General features: G+C 45.4%; 1 protein-coding gene across 1 annotated transcript; it reads right to left on the bottom strand.

Annotated features, from left to right (window-relative positions):
• Window positions 1-1,429: 1,429 nt before the first annotated feature.
• LOC129558725 (olfactory receptor 10H2-like) lies at window positions 1,430-2,380 on the bottom strand. The gene has a single exon (XM_055430101.2). It carries the CDS (start codon window positions 2,378-2,380, stop codon window positions 1,430-1,432), a length of 951 nt encoding a protein of 316 aa, XP_055286076.2.
• Between the last annotated feature and the right edge of the window lie 8,967 nt (window positions 2,381-11,347).

Consider the following 11,347-nt stretch of genomic DNA (forward strand, 5'->3'; position numbering starts at 1 on the left):
AAGGGAGTGCAGCCCTGAGAACAATGAGGGCTACATTTTTATAATCAAAGGAAAAGAATGGAGGGAGAGACCACCTTCTTTCTCATTTTGCGATAGATGTCAAGGGTTAAATCCTTAATTCCTCCCTTGACTCTATATATAGTCTAACCAGGACTGTCATGGCACTATTTAAATCATATATATATTAGCAGAACTGTTGTAACATATGCTATGATACCACCTTTTGTCTAACTTCTTGCCCCTTTCACCTACATTCCTGTCTTTGCTACATGCAAAAATGTTACTCTTCAAGGCCCATTAACTCCTTGACTTTACATAACAAGATACAGACAGTATATCTGTTGTCCTGTGCTTTAACTGTGTAACCTGAGGCTTGGTTACTGGATTCTTTTATTGGGTAGTCATTAGCTTACAACAGTCTCCTAAACTCCCTCAAAGTTCCCTCTCTGTATGTAATCCCCTAGTGGGACTTTCAAACTACTATTTACTTTTCCTACTCTATCTCTTATCACTATCCACCCATAGTTCCCTGACCAGGGGCTGAACCCAAGCCCTGGTAGTGAAAGTGCTGAGTCCTAACCAATGGATCACTAGGGATTTCCCAGAGTTACATATTTTGATTGAGATTTGATTTGTGGAACTTCTTTGCAACCCTTTGGACTGTAGCCCACCAGGCTCCTCTGTCCATGGGTTTCTCCAGGCAAGAATACTGGAGAGGGTTACCATGCATTCCTCCAGGGGATCTTCCTGACCCAGGGATCAAACCCATGTCTCCTGCATTGGCAGGCGTATTCTTTACCACCAACACTGCCTGGGAAGACCATCCATACTTATCCATACTTACACTATTTGGCAATAAAGAGTAATGAAGTTCTGATACATTCTACAATATAGAAGAACCTTGAACTATGTGCTAAGTTAAAGAATCTACTCAAAGAGACCACATTGTGTATGATTCCATTTATATGAAATATCCAGAATAGGCAAAACAGACAAATCAGATAAGCCATTTCCTGAGTCTGGGAGGTAAGGGCATTGGAAAGAAGTAGGAAGTGATTGATAAAAAAGGAAGGGACATGGGTTTCTTCTCAGAGTGACAAAACTGTTTTTAAATGATTAAGGTGACAACTGTATAACTCTATAAATATACTAAAGACCAATTGTATTGTGTACTTTCAATATGTGAATTATATCTCAATAAAGCTGTTTGATTAAAATACAAAATTATCAGACACACAGACCAAGGTAGGGAGAGGAAAAAGTTAATATTTATTGAGCACCTAATCAGTAGGTGATAGGTGTTGTCACACACACATACACACACACAAATCTTAACAACAGCCATGCAGGGTAGTCATTATTAATCCCATTTACAGATGAGGGTATGCTCATCTTTCTACCATATTATGACCACCTCCACACCGGCCACTCAGATGCTGGAATGATAGAATTTGCTGAGGAAGGTCTTCTTCATGGCATTCTTCAGCTCCTTATTCCTGAGGCTGAATATGATGGGGCTCAGGAAAGGTGTGAGGACCGTGTAAGTGATGGCTATTAAGATGCTGCCTTGCTGAGAGTGGAGACCTGTGAGCTTGACATAGATGACAGAGGCGAAGCCATAGTGCACAATGACCACAGTAAGATGAGACGCACACGTGGAGAAGGCTTTGTGCCGACCTTCGGCTGAAGGGATCCTCAAGATGGTGGCCACGATGAAGGCGTAAGAGAGGACAATGAGGAGAAAGCAACTCAACAAGACCATGCTACAGACTAGGCCCACCCCCAGGGCCACTCCCAGTACACTATTTCCACAGGCTAACTTCACCAGGGGGGGCACATGGCAGAAGAAATGATGGACCTCATTTAGCCCACAGAAGGTGAGATGGAAAATGGCAGATGTCACCAGCAACCCAGTGAACAGGCCTCCAGCCCAGGACCAGGCCACCAGGCAGGCGCAGCCTCGGGGGCTCATGAGCACGTTGTAGCGCAGTGGGTGGCAGATGGCCACATAGCGGTCATAGACCATGACGGTGAGCAGGAAGGAGTGGGTGAAGCCAAACGTGAAGGAGAAGAACATCTGGCTGCCACAGGCCACGAAGGAGATGGAGCGGTTGGTGGAGAGCAGGTCAGCCAGCATGCGCGGGATGATGGCGACAGTGTAGAGGATCTCGGAGATGGAGAGGGCGCACAGGAAGAGGTACATGGGGGTGTGGAGGCTGCGCTCGCTCCAGACGGTGGCCATGATGAGCAGGTTCCCCAGCAGCGTGAACAGGTACATCAGCAGGAACAGCAGGAAGAAAATGGGCAGAAGATGCTGAGGGAAGGTGGAGAAGCCGATGAGGATGAATTCAGACACGGAGGTGTAGTTTAGCCCCAACATGGCAACATACCTGCTTCAGGAGAAAGTGAAGAAGACCCAGTGGGAAGGAATTTAGAGGTTCTAATGAGCCCTCCCTGGGAGGACTTCCTAGAGAGGCTCCTTCACCTCTCCAAGCCATGGTTAATCCATCTGCAAAATGGTGTTCATAATAATGATCATGCATCTTAAGTGCCCTAACACACATACTGCCACACAGTAAGAACTTAATTTTAAAAATATTGATAGTAACAATAAGACTACTATTATTACTATAATTAACTCCATGCAGGGCCACCCCTACCATGCTTTTCTGTCTTTGAGCATGCTGGTTAGTCTGTGCTTATCACCATTTTCATGAGACTAACTCCTTCCTAAATCTGAAGGTCAGGCTACTCCCTAATTTCAACTTTCAGCTAGAAGCCAACTCTCCCCTACAACATGGAAAGGACTTAGGCTCAGTTTATTTCTCACCAACCCTACTTACCAGCTTACCTGGAAAAAGAGTAATATTCCTTTTTCCATAGAGCTTCTGTGGTGCTTAAATGAGGTAATGGGCCTTAAAGCTCTTAGCTACTACTGCTGTGTGGTCTAACCTGCATAAGTCCTTCACAGGACATGGTCCTGACTGACATCACAATACAGTCCTGTTCTCTGATTCCCACTGGCCTCTTTCTGGTCACTTCCCAATGCTATTCTCTGAAGCTCCTTGCCTCTCTTCAACTTCTATGCCTCTCGCCTATCAATAACCTTATGCTTCATAGAGAAGCCAAGACTTGGCTTCTCTCATCTCCCTCCTTGAGTGGCAACAGTCATATCTGTCCCAGCTCCCTATGAGGTCAAGTCTCCTTCCAGGCACCTCCTCCATCAGCTGTCCTTCTCTCAGTCCCTCTGGTTCTCTCTGTCTCTGCCACAAGAAAGCTTGACACAAAATAAAATACTTTTAAAAACTGGAAAGTACATCAGTGAATGAGTGGATGAACAAAATGAGCTATATCACTACAGTGGAATACCATTTAGTCATACAAATGAATAAAGAACTGATACATACATGGGTGACCCTTAAAGAATTTATGCTGAGTGACTATTTACAATACCTAGGACATGGAAGCAACCTAGATGTCAATCGAAAAATGAACTGATAAAGAAGTTATGGTACAAATATACAATGGAATATTATGCAACTATGAAAAGGAATGCATTTGAGTCAGTTCTAATATGAACCTAGAGCATATTATACAGAATGAAGTTAAGTCAGAAAGAGAAAGATAAATATCATATATTAATGCATATATGGATGTGAGAGTTGGACTGTGAAGAAAGCTGATTGCCAAAGAATTGATGCTTTTGAACTGTGGTGCTGGAGAAGACTCTTGAGAGTCCCTTGGACTGCAAGGAGATCCAACCAGTCCATTCTAAAGGAGATCAATCCTGGGTGTTCATTGGAAGGACTGATGCTAAAGCTGAAACTCCAATACCGTGGCCACCTCATGTGACGAGTTGACTCACTGGAAAAGACTCTGATGCTGGGAAGGATTGGGGGCAGGAGGAGAAGGGGACGACAGAGAATGAGATGGCTGGATGGCATCACCGACTTGATGGAGATGAGTTTGAGTGAACTCCGGGAGTTGGTGATGGACAGGGAGGCCTGGCGTGCTGTGATTCATGGGGTCGCAAAGAGTAGAACACGACTGAGCGACTGAACTGAACTGAATGCATATATATGGAATCTAGAAAGATAGTACTGATGATTCTACTTTTTGAGGGCAGCAGAGGAGATGCAAACATAAAGAACAGATTTTAGACACAGTGAGGGAAGGAGAGGATGGGAAGATTTAAGAGAGCAGGGACATGTGTCTACCTAAGACTGATTCATGTTGATGTATGGCAGAAACCATCACAATATTGTAAGTAATCATCCTCCAGTTAACAATTAAAATTTTTAAAAAGAATTTATGCTGAATGAAAGAGGCCTGTCATAGAAGACCACACAGCATTGTATGATTCCATTTCTTTGAAATATCAAGAACAGTAAACATATCAAGACAGAAAACAGGTTAATGGTTGCCAAGGAATGAGGACAAGTTTAATGGTGAATGATTGTTAATGGGTTCAAAATTTCCTTTTGGGGTGGTGAAATGTCTTGGACCTAAATGGAGGTGATCAGTTCAGTTCAGTGGCTCAGTCGTGTTTGACTCTTTGCGACCCCATGAACCACAGCATGCCAGGCCTCCCTGTCCATCACCAACTCCCAGAGTTTACTCCAACTCATGTCCATTGAATCGGCGATGCCATCCAACCATCTCATTCCCTGTCATCCCCTTCTCCTCCTGCCTTCAATCTTTCACAGAATCAGGGTCTTTTTAAATGAGTCAGATTTTCATATCAGGTGTCAAAAGTATTGGAGTTTCAGCTTCAACATCAGTCCTTCCAATGAACACTCAGGACTGATCTCCTTTAGGATGGACTGGTTGGATCTCCTTGCAGTCCAAGGGACTCTCAATAGTCTTCTCCAACACCACAGTTCAGAAGCATCAATTCTTCGGCATTCAGCTTTCTTTATAGTCCAACTCTCACATCCATACATGACTTCTGGAAAAACCATAGCCTTGACTAGATGGGCCTTTGTTGGCAAAGTAACGTCTCTGTTTTTAAACATGCTGTCTATCTTGGTCATAACTTTCCTTCCAAGGAGTAAGCGTCTTTTAATTTCATGGCTGCAATCACCATCTGCAGTGATTTTGGTGCCAGAAAAAATAAAGTCAGCCACTGTTTCCATGTTTCCCCATCTATTTGCCATGAAGTGATGGGACCAGATGCCATGATCTTAGTTCTCTGAATGTTGAGCTTGAAGCCAACTTTTCCACTCTCCTCTTTCACTTTCATCAAGAGGCTTTTTAGTTCTTCTTCACTTTCTGCCATAAGGGTGGTGTCATCTGCATATCTGAGGTTATTAATATTTCTCCTGGCAATCTTGATTCCAGCTTGTGCTTCATCCAGTCCAGCGTTTCTCATGATGTACTCTGCATATAAGTTAAATAAGCAGGGTGACAATATACAGCCTTGACGTGCTCCTTTTCCTATTTGAAACCAGTCTGTTGTCCCATGTCCAGTTCTAACTGTTGCTTCCTGAACTGCATACAGATTTCTCAAGAGGCGGGTCAGGTGATTTGGTATTCCCATCTCTTTCAGAATGTTCCACAGTTTATTGTGATCCACACAGTCAAAGGCTTTGGCATAGTCAATAAAGCAGAAATAGATGTTTTTCTGGAACTCTCTTGTTTTTTCAATGATCCAGCAGATGTTGGCAATTTGATCTCTGGTCCCTCTGACTTTTCTAAATCCAGCTTGAACATCTGGAAGTTTACAGTTCACGTATTGCTGAAGCCTGGCTTGGAGAATTTTTAGCATTACTTTACTAGCATGTGAGATGAGTACAATTGCGCAGGAGTTTGAGCATTCTTTGGCATTGCCTTTCTTAGGGATTGGGGTGAAAACTGACCCTTTCCAGTCTTGTGGCCATTGCTGAATTTTCCAAAATTTCTGGCCTATTGAGTGCACTACTTTCCCAGCATCATCTTTCAGGATTTGAAATAGCTCAACTGGAATTCCATCACCCCCACTAGCTTTGTTCATAGTGATGCTTCCTAAAGCCCACTTGACTTCACATTCCAGGATGGAGGTGATTGTCCCACAATATTGTAAATTTCTTAAATGCCACTGAATTGTGCCATTTAAAATGGAAAAACCATGGAAAAAATTGTAGTCTGCGCACCATTGGTGCCATTGTAAAAGAGTACAACAACTGTGAGAAACGGTATGGATATTCCTCAAAAAATTAGAACTAGAACTACTTTATGATCCATTAACCCCACTTCTGTATATGTATGCAAAAGAATTGAAAGCAGAATCTCAAAAAGATATTTGCACACCCCTGTTCATAACAGCACTAGTCACAATAGCCATGAGGTGGAAGTAATCCAAATGTTCATCCTTGGATGAATGGTAAGCAAAATGTGGTCTATCCATCCAATGAAATATTATTCAGCTTTAAAAGGAAGAAAATATTGTAACATGCTACAACATGAATGAACCTCAGCAATATTATGCTAATTGGAATCAGCCAATTCTCCTCAAAAGAAATCCTGTATGATTCCACTGTATGAGGTCTCTGCTGCTGCTGCTAAGTCGCTTCAGTCGTGTCTGACTCTGTGCGACCCCATAGACAGCAGCCCACCAGGCTGCCCCATCCCTGGGATTCTCCAGGCAAGAACACTGGAGTGGGTTGCCATTTCCTTCTCCAGTGCATGAAAGTGAAAAGTGAAAGTGAAGTCACTCAGTCCTGTCTGACTCTTCAGGACCCCATGAACTGTAGCCTCCCAGGCTCCTCCGTCCATGGGATTTTCCAGGCAAGAGTACTGGAGTGGGTTGCCATTGCCTTCTCCAAATGAGGTCTCTAAAGTAGTCAAAATAGTCAAATTCTGAGAAATACAATGTAGAATTGCAGTTTCCAAGGGCTGAGGGGAGAGGAAATGGAGAGTTTTTGTTTAACAGGTTTAGAGTTTGAGTTTTGCAAGATGAAAAAACATCTGGAACTCTGCCACGCCACAATATGAATAGATTTAACCCTAACAAACTGCATACTTAAATATAGTTAAGTTTTCTTTTTTGCAGAAAAAAATAAAAAAATTGTAGTACTGACACATGCTACAACTTGGATGAAACTTATAAACATTATACTATGTGGAAAAAGCCAAGCTCAACTATTGTCTAATTCAATAGTTGAGAAATAAAATGAAATATGTGAACAGCAAACCTGTAGGAACAAAACTCAGATTAAAGGTTGCCAGGGGTCAGGAGCAGGGCGGATGGGGCATGACAGCTAAAGGGAAGAGAATAAGGTTTCCTTTGCGGTAATGACAATATTTTATAGCTAGACACAAATAATGGTTGCACATTGTGAATGTACTAAATGCCACTGAAATGTACACTTTAAAATGGTTAATTTTTGGTATGTGAATTTCACCTCCATTTTTTAATAAAGCAAAACGATCCTCCTTCAGCCCACTTGTACCTCTGCACTACCTCCTCACAGCCCAGCTGGTCCCCAGAAATGGAGTGAGAGATCCTCAGAGTGCCCTGAGGCCAGCCCTGAGCCAAGGGAGAGAGAACGCACCTTTCCTGGTTCAGCGCCCCTTCTCTTGCTCTGGGCAGCCTATGAGCCTTCATCTAGGCATGCGTGAGACAGAAGGTGAGGCCCCTTAGGACAGCTCTCCTGAGACATGGGCACCTTCCTGTCCCTACAGAACTGGGTCCGGGTGCCCCTGTGTCTCACGCACACTACACGCAGATGTCCCCACATCTCCACATGCCTGCCTTCCACCATTGTGTCTCCCCCCAACACCCAGTACCTTAGGCTCTTTCTTCTGCAAGCAGATATGCATGCAGCAGTCTGACTGCACCTGGGTCATGCAAAGGTCTGTGCACTTCTAGAGATACTGAGACCACACCCTCGAGGATGGACCTGCACCTGCAGAGTCATAGACTGCACTCCCACAATGTACTCAGACTCATAGTCTCACAGCTTGATGCTGCTAAGAAGATGACTAATGCCTGTGTTACCGACAGGCACCACTGACATCTGCACGACGGCCACAGTGTGCACAAATGTACATGGGTACGGGCGTCCCTGGTGGCTCAGATTGTAAAGAATCTGCCTGCAGTGTGGGAGACCTGGGGTCAATCCCTGAGTTGGGAAGACCCCCAGAGAAGGAAATGGCAACCCACTCCAGTATTCTTGTCTGGCGAATCACATGGACAGAGGAGTCTGGCAGGCTACACTCTATGATGTTGCAAAGAGTCAGACAAACTGAGTGACTAACACTTTCCCTTTTTTTCATGAGTTCCCAGTGGAGGATTCAGGAGTAAGGAGCCTTTGCCCAGGCACCTCTTACCCTGAAATTTTTTCAGCTGGGTTCCTGATACTAAGATCCACAGAAAACACTCCTATTACCCACCCCCTGTCCGGGGCATACATCACCTCGTCAGGAAGGCGTCCAGGGGTGCACACTCCACTCTCTCGGCAGCCACCAGATGCTCTAAAGAGGTAGCAGAAGAGGCCCTAGGCCCCATCACTCACACAGGGAGCTCAGAAGGGGTGGCCGGGGCAGAAGGCTGCTCCCTCACTTTATCCCTTTCTTCTCCAGAGACACGTTCTGAAGACATCCCAGGGGAGCCCAGTGCAGGATGCAGGAGGGGCTCCCTCAGGGCCCAGAGTCAGGTGGGAGCCTTGGGGGCACTTCTGGGCACACTAGGCTCCTCTGGGATCAACCCAAAGAGATACAATCAGTCTGCAACCTTCACCTTCCCTGACAGCCCTCTGTGCTCTGCTGGTGTTGCAGAAACCAGTAATCAAGAAACCAAGCACCACACTCGGAGAGTTGGAGAACTCAGGTTTATTAAGCCAACAGGCCCAGAGGAGTTAACACTCCAAGCTCTGAGCCCTGAACAAAGGGGTTACAGAGTTCTTATAGACAGACTAGAGCGGACAACACTAGCTGCTAATAGGCTGGTTTAAACTAAGGGGTTTCACACACATGGAAACAGCATTCAAGATGGGGAGGGGCATGCCTGGCCTCTATATGAACAGGCATGATTTAGCAGGCTTGCAGGGGCTGGGCAATTTCAAAGAGCAGGACAATGATGAGTGAGATAAACTCCAGTTCCTAGTATTGTGAGTCCCCACTTTCTGAGACTACTTTACAAGTGGCAAGCTGAGTTACTGAGGCAGAACAAATAGGAGGTTATGTACAATTTTAACTTTTCCTCTTCACCAGGAGCTGGGCTATTCTGTGGCACCAAAAGTGGATGATTATGTTGGGAGATGGATGTGACAAGACTGCCCCAACTAGACCAGGGAAGGAATAGAAAAGAAGTAGGTGCCCCTCCCCTTATCTCTCAACGCAGGGGCTCCTTCCCTTCCTGGGAGGCTCCAGTGTGGACCTTGCACCTCGAAGGGCCAAGACCATCCACACCCCATATGAGGCACCCTTGGGCCATCCCAGATGACAGCACAAGGTTCCCAGACCATACTTGCGTGGACTTTGGTGGGGAAATTCTGGCTCCCAGCTACAGGGAGTGTGCTAGCAGAGAGACTAATGTCTGACCTCTGTGGGAAGGAGAGGGGCTAGGTCAGGAATGGAATTTCTAAAGCACGAATCTGCTCTGGACCCAGGCCCTTGAAGCTGAAGGACTGGAGAGGGAAGGAACAGACAGTGTCAGGCCCTGACAGCCATGAACAACTGGGCTTCCAGGTTGTTAGGTTAAAATGCAGCTCAGTGTCTGCTCTCTTCCCATTTTCCACATTCTCATCTCCAAGACCCCAGCCTGGTTGGTGAAAGCACATAGAACCTGGAGGACAGCATCAACCCATGTATTAGTGTCCTAGGGCCGATAAAACAAATGATCACAAACTGGGTAGCTTAAACAAGTACACACACGTGCTCAGTCATGTCTGACTCTTTGTGACCCCATGAACTGTAGCCCACCAGGCTCCTCTGTCCATGGGGCTCTCCAGGCAACTATACTGGAGTGGGTTGCCATTTCCTACTCTGAGAGGGCTTCCTGACCCTTGAATCAAACCCGAGTCTTCTGTGTCTCCTGCATTGGCAGATGGATTCTTGACCACTGAGCCACCTGGGAAGCCCCAGAAATTTATTCTCTTCCAGTTCTGGAAGCCAGAAGTCCAAAATCGAGGGTTTGGCAGAGTTGCTTCTTCTGGAAGCTCTGAAGGAGAATCTGTTCCATGCCTCCCTCCTGGTGGCCACTGGCAACACTCAACTGCATCAATGCAATATCTGCTATGTCTTCACCTGGACTTCCCCTTGTGTCTCTGTAGGTCTCCTCCTTTTATAAGGACAAAAGTCATTAGAGTCCACACAAAACTGAGGATAATTTCATTTTGTGATCCTTAAATAATTACATCTTCAGAGGCTCTATTTCCAAGAGAAGTCACATTCAAAGTGCCAATTGGGCATGAGTTTTAAGTCACTCATACCTAAAGAAAATCAACCCTGTATATTCACTGGAAGGACTGATGCTGAGGCTGAAGCTCCAATACTTTGGCCACCTGATATGAAGAGCTGACTCATTGGAAAAGCCCCTGATGTTGGGAAAGCGTGAAGGCAGGAGGAGAAGGGGGCAACAGAGGATGAGATGTTTGGACGACATCACTGATGCAATGGACATGAGTTTGAGCAAACTCTGGGAGATGGAGAAGGACAGGGAGGCCTGGCGTACTGCAGTCCATGGGGTCACAAAGAGTCAGACACAATCTAGTGACTGAACAACAGCATTTTAACCCACAATAGTATCCTTCATGATACAGTTCTCTGTTTCAAGCCTCATCTCTACATTCACTTCCTAAACAACAGTAGAGGAATCCTACTAAACTAAACAGATAACATCCTTCCTCTGCTTAGAACCAGCCATGGCTCCCCGGTGCCCATATGCTTCTCTGCATCCTACAGGGTTCTGTGCAGTCTGGTCCTTGTCAGCTTCCCCAGTTTCCAATCTCAACTCCCTCCCCCTCATTCAATGTAGTACTCTCACTTTGTATCTCTAGTCTAAAATGAAATTCAGTTTCTTGAATTTGCCAGATTCTCTGTCACCCCAGGGACCCAGGCATACCTCACCCTTCATTCCCTTCTGCCTCAATCAACTGTCTCAGATTACATGTCACCTCTTACAGGAAGCCTTCTGTGATAGCCCCAAAGCTGGCCAGATAAGGTGCCTTTCTGTCTCCTAGCTTCCCCTGGAGTGCCCTATCATAAGGTGGTGTTGTTGCCTGGTTATGGGTCACAGTCTCCCATGAGAGTGGGAATCCCTGAGGGCAGGGCTTGTGTCTCGCTGGTTTCATGTTGTTTTGCCAGCACTCAGAAGCTTTCTGCACAGAGTAAATAGTCAATAAATATGTATTTAAGCAAAGAATGA

Source organism: Moschus berezovskii, chromosome 8 (genome assembly GCF_049115385.1).
Source record: "Moschus berezovskii isolate FMDL1 chromosome 8, NW_MosBer_1.0, whole genome shotgun sequence".
NCBI lineage: Eukaryota > Metazoa > Chordata > Mammalia > Artiodactyla > Moschidae > Moschus > Moschus berezovskii.

Excerpts from the sequence above, each read along its gene's own strand:
- LOC129558725 (XM_055430101.2), bottom strand. The coding sequence starts at position 2,380 with ATGTTGGGGCTAAACTACACCTCCGTGTCTGAATTCATCCTCATCGGC.